Below are 16,911 nucleotides of genomic sequence, written 5' to 3'. Positions count from 1 at the left end.
TTTAAGGAGTATTTCAAAGCATACGCCTGCAAAGTACTTCCATTTAACAGGGAGCTGTGTAGTATAGATCAAAACATTATCTTATTTATCCCATCAATACCTACCACCTCAACCACATGATCCACTTTTTTACTGCATTAACACTCTAGATTCCACAATGAAGAAAGTTGTGGTAGTATTTTGGGTTTTACTCTTCTAATTTCAGTACTTAAATTGCATACTGTGCTTTACCACTGGCTTTGAAAAAGAGAGCAGCAGATACAACAAAATTAGCTGCATACAACGTAGCAAAGATTAGTCTTTTCTAAATATTTTCCTCTATTTTTTGATTCTGTAATGGTGAGATCATAGAACATAGGCACACAAGTAGTATACTTTAAGTGTAGCATCCTGAACACACTTAGTATCTTGAAATCTCTATACTTTCACTTAAGAGATCATCAATAAAGTGTGAATAATCCTCTTCTGAAGAAGAAGTAAGAAAGAAATAATAAATAAAACTCTTAGATGGTAAGTCTTTTTTTTTTTTTTTTTTTTTTTTTTTCCATTAAACTATGGGAAAACAACAGCACTTTTCAAGGTTTAGTTGTGGTAGGTCAAATATTGGCTCTCGCACAGAGGCATGGCTTCTCAAGGTCCCATGGAAGCTGACAGTCCAAAGCAGAGAAGGAGCTTTGACCCAACAAGGTATTATGTTAGGATGTGATGAAATTACTGTACAGCTTGCAGCTTATACTGTACTGATGCAGCTTATATACTAAATCAAACTGTGCACAACACACAAGGAGATACAAGATCTTGAGATACCTACAGTATATTATATCATCTCCAATAATAAAGACATTTTCTTTAGCAAGACAACTTCTCACATTTAACAGGACAAGAGGTAATGGCCTTAAATTGCACCAGGGGAGGTTCAGGTTGGATATGAGGAAATAATTCTCAGAGAGTGGTGAGGCAGTGGCACAGGCTGCCCCGGGAGGTGGTGGAGTCACTGGCCCTGGAGTGCTCAAGTAATAGGCAGATGTGGCACTGAGGGACATGGTTAGTGGGCATGGTGGGGATGGACTGACGGTGGGGCTAGATGGTCTTAGTGGTCTTCCAACCTCAGCAATTCTATGATTCTGTGATTACACTAAGAATTTTTAGGCAGCTGAATTTCTGAAATGTATGCAAGACTGAATTGGAACAGATGAGAATATTACCATTAGAATGGTAATAGAATACCATAAGAATTTATAGTAATTGTAAATGGAGCAAAGACACTTTAGACCCCTAGTATTTTCCTCTCAAAGATGTTAGAAACACCTATAGATTTCATAGTCTAGAAAAGATAAAAAAAGATTTGAGGACTACATAGGCAATTGCAGAATGCCCAACACTTCCTCTGTTTCAATTGGAAGTACAATATTTTACTGCCACCTAGTGAGCAATGTAAAACAGACCAACACATTAAGCTGTGGGTTTCTGGTCAGTTTTTCACTTTCATGTGTCCAAATAAACCAGAAAGGCAAAACTAGATATTGAACAAGTAGGAAGCTAATAATACAAAAAGGCTTTTTTTTTCAACCAGGAGAGAGGAGGAGCAGGTAGGCAGGATTTAGGAGAGGAGCTGGGAATTATTTAAGACCATATAATCACAGAATCACAGAATTGTAGGGGTTGGAAGGGACCTCCAGAGATCATCAAGAGCAACCCCCCTGCCCAAGCACTATCCCTGTCTCAAGGAAACGTCACATCCTCTTCTCTGCATGCCTTGAAGGGCTTCATGTTGTGGGCTTGACTACAGGCCCGAGGAGGCAGAACCAAGATCAGGACCCCAAAAGGGCAGATGAGCCACTGCAAAGGACACCGACAGGGATCACTGAACTTGACACAGCTGTGCTTATCACTCTGTGGTGACGTGATAACCTCCCTTCTGCGGGCTCAGCACAGGTAGTTGGGCCTTGCTCACAGGCTCCCAGCTGTGCTGGTCTTGGGTTAGGTCTTGATGTCTGCATTGCTATTGAGGTGAGGTGCAAATATAGTTCATGATGATGATAGTAGATGATGAACATTTAACAGCTACTGTTCAGTGCTGATATTCTCTGTTCTCACTGTCCGAACATTGCACTAATTCTCAGAGAAACGGGGGGCACTTTAATACTTGCTTTTTAACACAACGAGAATTGAAATACAGAGTGAACACATCAGTGCTCACCTGCAAGGTGACAGCCAAAGCAGAACTGACAGGGCCCTGCAAGGACAACATTATTTGTTAGGTCAAGGAGACAGTTTTGCAGGACTTGTTTGTATCCACCACTTTGTAGATCCTGTCAGCCCTTACACAGGTAAAAGAAAGCTTTGACCGGATGGTGCTTTAGCAACTGTATTCCCATGACTAGAAATATCGAGTGCTCTTTTTTGTCATGCTCAGTCAAACACATTAATAACACACTCAGTGCTGTCTCTATCACACAAGCCCCTCAGGGTTCCTGACACTGATGCCGCAAGGAAACAGAGCTGCCTGCAGTACACTCACAAGGAGGAGAAAGGGAAATAAATTAAGCACAGCTTTCCTTGGCAGCTGTGTTTGCAGAGGAAAAACACCACTTCATCCCCAAACATCAGTGCGTTCCCCAAAGGTAGGCTACAGGAATAAGTACAGCTTTTATGCCACTCCACCACCTAGCGACGGACTTTACAAAGTTGCTGTTTGCATTTAACCAACCCTGTTGCTTCAGCAGTGCCACTTAGAGCTGCAGTTAGGAGCCAGAATGACCTTCTTGTCAGCAGACAAACGCCTGGTCCCACCAGCCTTTCCTTATCAGGAGCCAACAAAGAAAACATTTCTCTAATTGATGATTTTAACAGTGATCACTTACAAAACAGTTATTTTCCACCATCCTTTCTCCAGCAAAGTTTTCTACACTATAAATTTTTGGCAAGCAAGACAATGTATTTATTAAAATGTCCATGTAAGCTATGACAAGGGCAAAACCAACTCCTAGTTTCACCAGCACGATGTTGAACATCTGGTGCATCTGTTCCAGGAAGTGCTGATTGGCATCTCACTGCAGTATACTCTGCTATATTTTCCATTATATATTTCCTTTCTTTTCTTTTCTTGCAAGGTGGGTTTTTTTGTTTTGCTTTGTTTTGTTTTAACAACAAATGAGCAGACAGAACATATGCAACCATTTTTAGGCTACTTGTAGCAGTGACACCCTGACACAACAAGCACTTGCCCAAAGAGGGCAGGGGAATGGGCAGCCCAGAGAAGCTGTGGATGCCCCATCCCTGGAAGCATTCAAAGCCAGGTCGGATGGGGCCCTGCCTGGGCAGCCTGATCTAGGCTAGGGGGTTGGAATTAGATGGGCTTTAAGGTCCCTTCCATCCCCAGCCATTTCTTGATTCTATAACTCAAACTGAATCATAACTGAGGGCCCAGTTGTGGCATGGCTTGCAGTAACGTAGCCTTTCATGCATCTGATAAAAGGAAGGATTTATAAGCAAGCTTTCACTTCACACATGATAAACCCTACCTACTTCAGAAGAGCTGTACAAATGGATGATATTCAGCACAGTGATCAATGTAGCACAGTATTTCCACTGTTTTAAATTAACAATATAACTAATTTCAGCAATTCAAACACAAAAATCAATCTTTGGGCCCATCATTGGACAAAGAGAGAAGGGTGCCTGTGTTATCATAGTATCACAGAATGGTCTGGGTTGAAAAGGACCACAATGATCATCTAGTTTCAACCTCCCTGCTACGTGCAGGGTTGCCAACCACTAGACCAGGCTGCCCAGAGCCACAAGCAGCCTGCCTTGAATGCCTCCTTGGGCAACCTGTTCCACCCTCAATTCAGTGTTCTCCATTTGAACACTGGATGATGTATATTTGGATTTCATCACGGATTTAATCTACAAATTTTTTCCTGTTTTAATGACATCCAGAAATCATCATAGTACAACAAGAGCCAGTCAGTCTTTCCTTCTGATATTTTGAACTCTGAAAATGTCTACAAATACATAATTACGCATGACTCTCAAATTAGTGTTAATATTATAACCTGCAGATAAAACCTGCTGTCTTCCATCATTTTCTCCATTCATAAGCGGTTCAATTCCTTTTTAATTTAGAGCATTATTTTTACTGATTTTCTCTCTCATTTATTGGTGTTTGGGAAGTTCTATTGACTGCGGGATGACAACACTAAGCAAAGCATATACCCCTCAACCTCTCTGTTCTTTTCAACCTTACTTTATGACTGTTCTTCCAATGACCATTCTTTCTTATTGTTCAAAATCACCAGCAAAACGAGAAGAGTAGCACAACTAAAATAACTTTCTGTGCATGCATGGAGGCCATAGCTGTCACCTTCCTTACAAGCAGGGAGATTTAGGAAGACTTGGTGTTAAATCCAGTACTACTAGAACTGGATCATGTAAGACAGTACTCTATCAATCATCATATTTTAGCAACATTAACCATAAGGTACAACTGAACTCAAGATAGATGGGAGTACAAAGACTCTTTAAGTGCTTTTTTCCACTGGGGCCAGAGTGCCTAACACTTTGCATGAGCAAATGGGTTTTGTCCATCTTCCCTTTAATGACTTATTCTTCATAGAGGAGGAAAGTGAAACTTAAATAGCAGCATTAAGCTGAAGATCAGATTTTATCCTACTTCCAACATTTTAGGAGATATCATCAGATGCTGGACACCACCAACTCACTGTGAAAAAACAGGATGAGAGAACATCAAACCTATCCACTCTGTTGTGGGTGTTGCAGCATCCTGGAGGTGCATCTATCACAGATCATAGGTAGAGACAGGATGTGATGCAGATGCTCCCCTGCAAAAGCCTGAACTGCCAGTTTCTCCAGAGGATGGCATCCGTGGTGCTTCAAGAGCAAAAGGTTACTGATGTGCCCACTTTGGAGGAGGCATAGCTTCAGCTCCTTTACATCTTCATTTCCAAGGGCCCCAGTTACAAGCTAACTGACCCACTTGAACCATGGCACATTGATAGGCCCAGCATAGCCCAGAGCAGCCAGACACTGTGCTGCCGTGACCTACTGCTTGTCATGGAGCCATAGCACACCCCAAGTTGGAAGAGACCCACGAGGATCACTGAGTCCAGCTCCTGGTTCCACACAGCACCACCCAAAATCCAAACCCTATGCCTGAGAGTGCTGTCCAAATGCTTCCTGGACTCCAGCAGCTTGGTGCCATGCCCACTGCACTGGGCAGCCTGGAGTTATAGACCTATAGGATCATAGGGGTTGGAAGGAACCTCTGAGGATCACCAAGCCCATCCCCAGCTAAAGCAGGCTCGCTGATCACAGCGCTCATTCACGAATCCACCATGGATTGCTGCACACGCGGCACCTACTCCAGAATCTGAACCAAGAGCATGCTGTTCTAAACTACAGTACATCTATTAGGGCAGAACACAAAAGCTCCAAGCCAATACAGATTGCTAAAACTGCACACGACGAAATGCCCACGCAGATGAGAGCTATCGGATGGGAAATCCGACACAGCGGTACAGTTCCCTTCCGCAATCACGCACCGCACGCACGCTCTCCCTCCGCAAATACCGCTCGATTCTTTCTCTCCACAGAAGCCCACAGCGTCCCACCCCCTGCGTGGGTCAAACAGCCGCCACTTCGGGGCGGAGCCGCTCCCCCTGGCGGCGCAGCGCCGCGAGGCGATGCCGGAGCCCTGCCCGCGCCGGAGGGCGGCCAAGCTCCTCCCAGCCACCGCCCCTCCGCGCGGCGCGGCGGGGACGTGCACTCGCTCTGCGGGCCATGGAGGCGGCTCGGCGGGGGCCGCGGGCGGGGGTCGGGAGCCGCGCGCTGCTGCTGGCCTTGCTGCTGCACGGGGCGGTGGGGGCGGAGGCGGAGGAGCCGCGGCCGCCGCGACAGCGCGGGGACGAGCAGTGCCACTACTACGCGGGGGGACAGGTCTACCCCGGGGAGGCGGCCAGAGTGCCCGTCACCGACCACTCGCTGCACCTCAGCCAGGCCAAGAGTAGGTGCGGGGCGGACGGGCGGGGAGGAGATGCTCCGGGTGCGGGGCTGGGGGCGGTGGGGACGGGGGGTTGGGGCGGCGGCGGCGCGGCCACGTCAGGACGAGCGCTCGGCGCGGGGCGGGACGGGACGGGACGGGTGGGGGAATCTTTTGTGCTCTCGTTTGGATTAGAAATACCGAAAGGCCGCCTCGCTCGCTCGCTCTGCCCGTGTCGCTCCACGTCAACCCTGCCGCAGCGAAGCGGGCGGTGATTGGAGTGCCCGCGCTCGCTGCGGGGTTTGGTTGGCCGCCTGCCTCTGCGCTTCTGCCCGTCGTTCCGCGGCCGCGAGCTCTCGGAGCGGCACGTGGGCTGGGAGAGCCTCCTTCGGTGGAGCAGAGAGCGCGGAGACATCCGTTGGAACGATCTTTGCCGTGAGAGCTCACGCTGTTCAGTCGTTCCCCTGCAGCGAGGCAGGACGCGGCTTCCATTTTAAACGTCCCTCAGCAGATGGAACGGGAATGGACAACCGGTCGAGATGCGCGAGGATTGTTTGTGTTTTTCTCCCTTTGTAATGCTACTCTGCAGCGTCTAAAGACGAGTATTTCGAAAGGAAAAACAAAAACGCCTGAATTTAAAAGCAGGTCAAAATACAGCCTGTTTAATTTCTCTTCCATCTCCTCCCTAATGGGAAGGCTGGCTGGAGGCAGTGCTTTCCTACAGAGAGGTGATTAGGATTGGTTTTGTGAAGAGTGGCATTTGGAAGGCTTTGGGACAGCTCTGAGGCATTAATCTCAGCTTTCACTTGAGAACAGTCCCTTGCCTACAGTAAAAAAGCATTAGAAGTTCTGAGCTTGAGATCCGATCAGAAATAATTCTATAGAAGATGTAGGAGGAAGAGCATTTCTTAAAAGTAGGCTGAAATCAGTTGTGGCTGCTGGTTCTCTCTGCTTGCATTGCTGCATCCCTGTATCTCACACAAGGTGAAACAGGCAGAGGCCATTCCCACTTACAGGCCCTATGTCTGGGACAATCCCTGTTACATCTCCTCACCAGCTGAATTCTGTAGCTGTGGGTCATTCTATGAAAACAAGCTTAACAGCACAGTCATCATCTGGATAATAATTAAGATTCTATATATTTTTCTCAACAGCATAATAATCTCCTGGGGCAGTGTGTCAACATCCTGGACATCACAGGTGTATTCACATCAGCTGGATTCTACCTTTTCTATCTGACATACTCTACCCTTTGTCTCAGAATTCACATTGTTACAAAAATGGTATCCGTCAGAATAATTCCTAATATTTTTAAATTCCAGGCTCATCCTTTTCAATAGGAATAGTCAATACATTTCATGTGTTCAAAAAAGCGCAACTGTCTTCAAGTTACAGTTTGCTTAGGAGCTGTAATTTGGCTAATATATACTCCGTTTTTAGGCATTTGCTTCTGAACATGCTGTAGTATGCATTTTCACATGAATTTGAATTGCAAATAGTTTTTCATGCCTACAGGATGAATTTGAACCATCTTACACTTCTTTTTCCTAACAGTTATTCAAAACAAATAGTGTGATTCCCTGAAATCTAAAACAGTTTCTCCTTCAGTCTAACAGATGTTCTCTTATGAGCTGATAGTAGGCTTGTAGTTTGTTAACTATGAAGAGATAATGCTTGTGCAGCCTTGATTACCAGTGATTTGAGAAGCTCATGCATAAGCACAAATTGGTTGCGTTAGGGGAGGTTGGACTCGATGACCTCTTGACATCCCTTGCAAAGCCCTGCAGTTCTGTGATTCTATCATTAGCTGCTTTCCATGCATACTAAAATACACTTTCCTTCACTGTTATGTTACCTCTGCCAGCTTTGACCTCTGCAAAGTAGTAAGAAAGGTTGATTTTGTGTGCAGTAGGTTGTTTTTCAAGCAAAAGGACAACAGTTGTCCTTGTACATGAGCTAATGAGCAGCTTGCTTTGAACATGTGCTTCATACTCTGACTTTAATTTGAATGTCCTTCATATTTCAGTCTCGAAGCCAGCGCCTTACTGGGAAGGAACAGCAGTCATTAATGGAGAGTTTAAAGAGCTGAAATTAACAGATTATGAAGGAAAATATCTTGTCTTCTTCTTCTATCCTCTTGACTTGTAAGTATGACATGAGTAGACAAAGCAACACTGAGATCACCTACATAGAACACCTAATCCCTTCATTTTTCTCTTTTATTTCTGTTTTGTTTTATTTGGAAAGGGTTTGAGGTAGAAAAAGAGAGCAGCAGGAGAAAATGCTCTTTTTGCCATTGTGTTATCATTGTGCACTGGTAAAATTAAAAGATGATACTTGTTGTACTAGGTGTGTCTGCTGATTTGTGTTTCAATTTAAAAGATTAATCTTCAGTGTCTTATACCCAGTTGGGCAACCTCAGCATTCCATATTATGCTGTACATCACTGCTGCAGCATCCCATTTGTATTTTCCAGAGTATATGTAGGACACTGAGGGATGGTGTTTTCCATTGAACAAGAAATTACCAGTATGATCTTGTGAAAAACTTGGCATATTGTGCTTAAATGCAACCAGTTAATATTCAGAAAGTCTGTAAAAACCTTTGTATCCAGACTGCAAACTAACTGTAGGTTTATAACTTTCAGTAATAAATGCATTTGGAATCAAGCTAGGATCAGACTGCGAGACTTGCAGGCAGCATTTTGCTAAATACTTGAAGAAGCAGGAAAAATATGTGGAAGCTGAACTAATTTCTGATAAACCCACTACTTTCCATTATTTTATGCAGAAATGTAAGTGCTTTGATGAGGCTGCTTATTGGTATGTTAAACAGAGAACTTACTGAACGTATCATGAAAATGTGACTTTATTTTGTTTAAAATTACTTAGCACATTTGTATGTCCAACCGAGATAATCGCCTTCAGTGACAGAATTGAGGAATTCAGAGCAATAAATACCGAAGTGGTAGCATGTTCCGTGGACTCCAAGTTCACACACTTAGCATGGTATGTATCTTATCCTTGTCTTTTGCTAAAAGTTATTCATGGTCCATCTGAGCTGAGGAACCATGTCCCCAGATTTATAGATTGTATATATGTGTAACAGCATGATGTTATTGATACAAATGTTAGAATTGTTTTTCAGTGATAAAAAAGTGTTCGCTCTCTTGTGTGAAGATATCTTTATCTTTGAAGCTTGCTAATGTACATTGTTTGAAATGTATCCTGTCCCAGTCCAAAACTCTTCAAATACTAAAAATGAGATACAGATGCTAAAATCTATAAAAATGAGGTATGCTCTTCCAGTTGTGGGTATATTAGTATAAAGCAAATATGAGTGACAAGAAAGAGGTCACTGTTAATCGATATGGCCAAACACTGCAGAAGAGCTACTGTACACGTTGCTGAAACCAGAGATAGCATTCACTTTCCTGGTGTGCAGAACAAAAAAATGTCACTTGCACTGAATTCTTCTGTCAGTACTATAATGGCTTTTGGCTTCTAATTTTGTGTACAGAACATAAATCATTATGAATAATACATTTGTATCTCATTACTTTCAAAGGATTAATACTCCTCGAAAACAAGGAGGTCTCGGACCAATGAAGATTCCACTTCTTTCAGATTTAACACACCAGATTTCCAAGGACTATGGTGTATATCTGGAAGATCAAGGACACACACTTAGGTATTCCACTTGGTTACTGTTCATTTTGTCTTGATCAACCATGCTTGCTACTTCATATCTAAAGATACACTGACATCTCTCTTTTATGCTATCCATTGAGCTGTATACATTAATATTGAAGTGGCTCATATTTTTTTTGTAGCATGTCTCATCTAACACTGCTAGCACTCTGAGTTCTTCCTTATGGCATGTTAGCAAGCCTGCAGTATGTACACACAAAAGGTCTTACCTTCTCACGTAAACAGTCTAAATGTTCTAACAACACATCATGCTGCTTATTGATCCTTAAAAAATGTAATATATGCTAAGGAACTTTTGTATGAAGTCTTCCTTTACTACTTGAAAACACATAAGTACTAAGCAGTCTGAGTGAGGTCATAGTAATCCCCCATAGATGTTGGCATACTCCTGTGACAGACTACGCAGAACCAAAATGTGGTACTGTTGCAAAGCAAGAGCTGTTTTGCTTTACACTTCATACCCAGAGCCAAAATAAGAACGCACAAAAACAAGCTGTAATGAGTCAGAACAGAGAGCATGGTTGATAACCCTGCATTACAGCTAGCAGATGCAAGGGCAAGGCAAGCACATGATGAGAATTCCCCCAAATTGTTGTTTCTCAGGGACTTCCCAAGTTCAACTGGAGTCAAGAATACTGGTAAATAATAGCCCCAAGAGGCAGGTCTTTTGTAAACCTCTGGGATCCACTTGACACCATAGCATCATCCCCTGGTTGAACTTACTGTTGCTTACTTGCATGTTCTGCATAGAAGTGTATTTTCTTTGTTGTTTTTAACTTGTCCTCATCTCATCCCATAGCCCAGATAGCCCAGTGGGTTAGTAGTATCCTAAGGAGGTGGGTATCATGTAGTCCTTGCAGAGATGAAATTTCTCCCCATCCAGCAGACATAAGATAGTGTGTGAATACATTGAGGCAATTAGTTTTGTTTCATTAAAAAAAAAAAAGAACTTGTTTGTTACAGAGGCCTTTTCATAATTGACGATAAGAGAATCCTTCGACAGATCACCATGAACGACCTTCCTGTGGGGAGATCAGTGGATGAAACTCTTCGTTTGGTACAAGCATTCCAGTACACAGACAAACATGGAGAAGGTGCTCTTTTAAATATTTTCATGTTGAAGATTGTTTTACTTAGACTGGAAGTTGTATTTATAGATTTTTTTTGGGGGGGGGAAAGAAAAGTACTCAGTAGCATTAGAGATTAGCCTTATCAAGTGAATTAAGTGGTTTGATGGTTCTGATACAATAATCTCTGGTTGGACAGGGCTCTGAGCACCTCATGTAGCTGTAGGTGTCCCTGTTCATGGCAGGGGAGTTGGACTAAGTGAGTTTCCAACTCAAAACGATTCTGATTCTAAAGCATCAGGGGAAGAATCAGGGCAAATATTTCAGTATGTTTTGATGTCCTGAAAGAATCAAGGTGCAGGTAGTCCTTGTCCTGTGTCATCTGTAGATGATATGTGACAAATAACTGTCAAGAAACACAGTTATGCTGTGAAGGTTATGCTGCCACTGCTGTATTCCTTATAAGCGCTATGTGATAATTTTCCACTGACAAATAATGTTTCACTGGCTTGTTATAACTTTGTCTCAAGTATGGCTATATTCCCTCACTGCATTTTATGCATACGATGAACTTGTCATGTTGCTGGGTTTTTTTTAAATATTCAAGTTAATGTATCTGTTTAAACATGTTTATTTAACTATTAGTGTATGTGTTCAGCACTTTAACCTCCATTTCAACTCAGGTGTGGGATTTTTTTTTAGTATTTAAAAGTACCTTTATCCAAAGGTACAAATCATCGTTATGTTTTGGTATACAGAATTCATAAAGCTAAATGCTGGTACTTAGGATATTTGTATCTGAGTGAGGAAGTTAATCTCCTTTTCTTAGTTACAAAGTCTCCATGGTGCTTCTATTGGATCTGTTACACAGAACAGGAGGAAAAGTTCTTCACAATTCCTGAATTGCATGGGATGTATTTTATCTGACAGAGCACCTCAAAGCAGTGTAGTAAGGCATAATGACAGTGGCTGAAGCATCACAACAGATGAGAGTTTCAATGTGGAATGTACAACTGTTCAGATGGCCATCGAGCTTTTAGTCACGTTGCATATTAACTGTGTGCTGTCATCCCATTGTTCCATTTTAAAGAAAGGTAGATAGGTGTGTAGTCACCTGAACTTTATCATGAAACTTCTGTGTTTAAACAGAATGGGTGTTTATCTTCAGATGCTGTGCTTTGCCTGAAACAGCACGAAGATTAAATCAAGCTGCAGGCATCCATCCAGAGAGATACAGTTTTCAGTTAACAGAAGTGCAACATGGTACCAATTATGAACTGTGTAACTGACACCATCCCATGTATAAAGAAGGCTGCATATCAGTTATTTGTAGATCCTATTTCTGACACTTAAGTGGTGTTCTACTTCAAGTTCAGGAAGAGAACATGAAGGAAATTCAGAAAAGGAAGTGTGTGTCAAAATACTTGTACAAACTTTGTCTTTTTTTTCTTTTTCCTCCAGTTTGCCCTGCTGGTTGGAAACCTGGCAGTGAAACAGTAAGTCGCTGTTCATATTTAAATGCATATCCTATTAGAAAACACCAAGATAATTTCCTCTAAAGTCGAATCCAGAATCTTTGCAACTCTGAAGAAGATGATAGGAGTCAGTTCATTGTAGTTAAAGCTTGAGTGGAAATTGAAAGGTTAAGATTAGGTTGATTTTGTCCTGTCTTCTCAGTTATACAGCCATATAAATTCTTGGTTCTGTGGATCCTAGGCACTGCCATGAAAAAGGATGCAAGTGTTCACAGTCTGCTTTAGAATCTGGTAGAGACAGTGTGCCACTATCACGTCTCCAGCAGAGAGCACTGCTTTGCCTTTCAAAAGCTCTTGTGCGTTTGTTGATACTCACCCACATGTCAACACAAGCAGAAGAGCTGGGGTTCAGATAAACACCCATTGAACTTGTTTGTTTTCTCTGGGCTTGGATCAAGCTTCAGCAGGATAATGAAGCTTTTAGTAGAGGTCTGAGCTGCTTAGGTCAGATGAGATCACTGTCGTTAATTTGAGAATGTGGCTTTCTTTTAAACCATTTGGTGATGACCAAGCATTGTTGTTTAAGAGCTGTCTCAACTGAAAGCAGATCCCAGTAGCCTGTAAATACGGAGAGTAGTGAGCATTTTTAACTGATAATAAAAACAGAGGAATGTTTCTTTACTGTATGTGAAAATTTTCCTTGACGACTGCAGTCTATGAGTCAGCTCTTTGCAGCTAGCAGAGGAGAGTCTTAGTGGGCGCAACTAATTGGATTTTAAAATTGTAAGGTGAAAAGAGGGCTGGCTGATCTAACAGAAAGACACATTCTGACACTGCAGAGTTCTGCCTGCCCTAGCCACAGGTTTCCTAAATAATACAACATTAACGTATTTTCTAAAAACACATCAAAATGCTGAGAAGAGGTCCAATAGTACTATTTTAAAACTGCCACATAAGCAGCTGTCTTTCTCCTCTCTGCAAAACATGCAGGAACTTAAATAGCAGGGTAGTTCAGATACTTTCTCAAAGATGTAGCCATGCCTTGTAAATGTGTTTGATTTAATTAGATCAAACCAGAGGAAACCATGAGAGTGTGGTGGCCAAGGGAAGAACTGTAAGTAAATTCTTTAAGGCATTTGATTATAGAAACTAATTTATTAAAATATCTTGCTTCTGGGGCAAGGAGCATAAAGGTATTTGCTTTCAACTGCCAAAATGCTTCCATTGGTAGGCTGCACTCTCTCTTTCCCAGTTAATTAACTAGTTTTGCTACTCCCATTAAGTATATTTAGTGATGAACAGTAATCTATTATCAGGTCAAATGATAAATTACTCTCCAGCGGTTGTTGTGTGTTGGCTTTGCATCCTGATGAGATGCATTTGCAGGTTTTAAAGGAACTGGCTGATGAAGTTGCTAAGCCACTATGCATCATATCTGAGATGATGTGGCAATCCAGTGAAGTACTCACTGTCTGAAAAAGAGGAAACATATCTCCCATCTTTAAGAAGGGAAAAGAAGGAAGACAGGGAAGCACAGAGTAGTCAGTCTCCCCTCTATGGCCAGCAAGATCATGGAGCAGATCTCCCTGGAAGCTGTGATAAAATGCATGGAAAACAAGGAGGTGATTAGTGACAATCAGCATGGCATCACTAAGGGCAAATAATGCCTGAAAAATTTGGCTTTCTGTGGTGGGGTTACAGTATTGGTGGATAGGGGAAGAGAAGCCGATGTCATCTACCTGAGCTCATGCAGAGCGTTTGATACTGTCTCATACAACGTCCTTGTCTCTGAATTTGAGATAAATGGGTTTGATGGATAAGGAACTGCCTGGATGGTCACACTTGTAGAGTTGCAGTCAGTGGCTCAATGGATATGGGACTGAGTGCACCCTCAGCAAGTTTGCTGATGACATCAACCTGCATGGTGTGGTCATGACACTGGATGGGAGGGCTGCCAGCCAGAGGGACCTTAATAAGTTTGAGAGCTGGGCCCGCGTGAACCTCATGCTGTTCAGCAAGACCAAGTGCAATGCTTGGGCAATCTCAAGCACAGATACAGTCTGGACAGAGAATGGATTAAGAGCAGCCCTGAGGAAGATTTGGTGTTTATTGGTTGATGAAAAACATGAACTGGCACTGTGCATTTGTAGCCCAGAAAGGCAACATAGCCTGGGCTGTATCAACAGCAAGTCCAGAGGAGGTCACAAGGATGATCAAAAGGTTGGAGCATGTCTCCTAGAAAGATGGATTGAGGGAGCTAGGCTTGTTCAGCCTGAAGAAGAGAAAGCTCCAGGGAAACCCCATTGTGGCCTTCCAGTCCAGAAGAAGGCTTACAGGAAAGCTAGAGAAGCTCCTTACAAAAGGATGTAGTGACAGGGCAAGGGGGAATGGTTTTAAACTCAAAGAGGGGAGATTTAGATTAGACTTTAGGAAGAAATTTACTCAGAGGGTGATGAGGCACTGGAACAGGCTGCACAGAAATGTCCCTTGGAGGCACTTCATGGCCAGTCTGGGTGGGGTTTTGGACAACCTGATCTAGTGGAAAATGTCCTTACCCAAACCACAGGTCTCTGATCTGAGTAGTCTTTAAGGTCCCTTTCAAACAACCATTCTATGATATTTTGAAGTATTGTACTGTCCTGGATTCACAAGTTCTTGCATTTGCATAGTTTTGTTTTTAGACTAACGTTTTCATTTTCTTTCTTGTGCAGATAATTCCAGATCCAGCTGGAAAACTGAAGTATTTTGATAAACTAAACTGAGGCTGACTTCCATTTAATTACTTAGGTCACGTTCAACTTGATTTTTGCCAATAAAATTTCGTTAATTTTCTTAACTTTCATGAGTGTGACTAATATATATCTGCAGCAGACAACTAAAGCTCTGGTAGCTCAAATACCTGTTAGATATTAGATATATACTAATATAGTATTTATACTATATTATCAGAGAATGCTTGTGAAATACACGTTTACCCTTTAAGTTTTGTTTAGGTGCTTGGTTTTCCTGAAGCACATTTTTCGTAGCACCTTGGGCTTAGATTCACAAGTTTTGCTATTGATAGATAGCTTAATTTCTGCAAATATCATTTGCTTAGTCATGCTGTTAGAACTACAGAACAGGCATTTGGTTGTGGTATGACCATAGTGAGGTGGGAATGGCAGCTAACCCTGAAGCCAGAAATACAGTTGCTGAATTAAATTTTCAGTTTTCCAAAGCTAGAAGATATTTTTCATTAAGCTCCTCTGCACATATACTGAGTAATGAAGCCTAGGCTAACTGCATGAAATAAAACACTGCTATTCTAGTTCATCAAATTCAAGAGATGAACCAGGATTTTTTCTTCCATGCTTGTATTTGTAGCTGATATGCTGATAAGATCAGTTCCATTACAGATGATCTGCATTTTCCCAGGTCTCACACTGGTACTGAGGTTCATACTGGTTAGCGTTCTGCTCTGCCTCTCTCATTAGCCATAGCTCCTAGCTGTAAGGGAGCAACCCCAAGGTGAGTGTTGACATGCCTAGTGGCCTTCAGAAACTCCTGTGGGTCACGTACACACGTTTCTTCTTTCAAGGGGAAAAAAAAACAATGACCTTGTAAGACACACTTAATCCTTTTGTGCATTGGAGATCCCTTCCATAAGCATGTCTTATTGCTTGTTCCTACTTCACCCTCATTTTAATGTGACATTCTAGTGTTTGTGCAGCTGGATAAGATCACCTGAGAGCAAAGACGACCTTCACCAAGATCATCCTTGCAAAGAAGGCAGAAAAGTCTTCTCCACAGCTCTAATCCAGTAACACTGCAATTCTAGCCTTGGACCCCACACTCCTGAGACCTCAGTTCCTCTTCCCCCACCAGACCATACAATACCTGTCCCTGTGCACACACGTCACTAAGGTTCTGCAGAACTAGCCCAGCAGCTTTGTTTTCACCATGAAGTTACTGGCTTTGTAAACTTTGGTGAGTACTGCCCAGCTGTGTCACTGCAGACAGGGAGCACATGCAGCTGCTGGACCTTAGCTTCAGTTCTGATAGAGGTAGAAGCTAAGTGCATGCTTCACTCAGGCAGAGGGACGCTGAGCACCACCACCCCATCCTCAAGAAGCCTGTGGAAAGGAGGAGCTTGTGGCAGAGGCACAGCTGTATGAAGAAAAGTGCCAAGGGCTGCTGACATGCTGCTGCAGCCCCTGCCATCTCCAAGACTGGAGGGTGGCATGTAAAGAGCAGGTTTCTCATGTAACTGTGTTGTTGTGTTGTTAGTCAGCCATTTGATTTTACTCAGGGTTTTGCCTAAAGCCTTCGACAAGCCTGAAGCACCTAAAATATTATCAACATTTTCCTGGCCACAGCAGCGTGACTAATGCAGGTGCAGTCATTCATGGCTGGTCATAAGCAGCCAAAGACATAAAACAAGCTTCAGCTATGTGCCTGCTTGTAGCAGCTGTGCCCTGCTCTCCAGCAACGCCTGCCTCCAGCCAGGTCACTCACACCGAGTGCTAGCAGCAAGAGTCTCTGTTACACTAAGGCAGCTAATGAGATGTTACAAAACAGCAATAAGCTATCACCCGTGTTTTGAATGCGTGCCCACCTACACGCTCCTTGCTGAGCCAGGTGAGTAGCAAGTCAGAAAACAAAACCACAGGCTTTATTGC

The 16,911-nt window shown here is 42.8% G+C and overlaps 1 protein-coding gene across 3 annotated transcripts; it reads left to right on the top strand.

Moving 5' to 3' along the window:
- Window positions 1-5,752: 5,752 nt before the first annotated feature.
- On the top strand, window positions 5,753-15,089 carry PRDX4 (peroxiredoxin 4). Of its 3 annotated transcripts, XM_031599316.2 has the most exons (8): window positions 5,754-6,025; window positions 8,028-8,145; window positions 8,893-9,009; window positions 9,569-9,691; window positions 10,675-10,805; window positions 12,240-12,274; window positions 13,321-13,367; window positions 14,965-15,089. In XM_031599316.2, exons 1-8 carry the CDS (start codon window positions 5,803-5,805, stop codon window positions 14,966-14,968), a joined length of 798 nt encoding a protein of 265 aa, XP_031455176.1. In that variant the 5' UTR covers window positions 5,754-5,802; the 3' UTR covers window positions 14,969-15,089. The 3 variants fall into 3 exon arrangements, with proteins under 3 accessions (XP_089980669.1, XP_031455176.1, XP_031455175.1); XM_031599315.2 differs by lacking the exon at window positions 13,321-13,367 and having other exon boundaries at window positions 5,755-6,025; XM_090124543.1 differs by lacking the exons at window positions 13,321-13,367; window positions 14,965-15,089 and having other exon boundaries at window positions 5,753-6,025; window positions 12,240-12,352.
- Window positions 15,090-16,911: the final 1,822 nt, after the last annotated feature.

This window comes from Phasianus colchicus, chromosome 1, assembly GCF_987193195.1.
Source record: "Phasianus colchicus chromosome 1, bPhaCol1.hap1.1, whole genome shotgun sequence".
Lineage (NCBI taxonomy): Eukaryota > Metazoa > Chordata > Aves > Galliformes > Phasianidae > Phasianus > Phasianus colchicus.
Note: the sequence above shows the minus strand (reverse complement) of the source record. Positions and strands in the feature narration are given on the sequence as shown.

Bases quoted from the DNA above. Each gene is read 5' to 3' on its own strand.
- PRDX4 (XM_090124543.1), top strand. From the start codon at position 5,803: ATGGAGGCGGCTCGGCGGGGGCCGCGGGCGGGGGTCGGGAGCCGCGCG. The intron at 9,010-9,568 runs GTATGTATCTTA...TTACTTTCAAAG, and splicing joins AAGTTCACACACTTAGCATG to GATTAATACTCCTCGAAAAC. The intron at 10,806-12,239 runs GTGCTCTTTTAA...TTTTTCCTCCAG, and splicing joins CACAGACAAACATGGAGAAG to TTTGCCCTGCTGGTTGGAAA.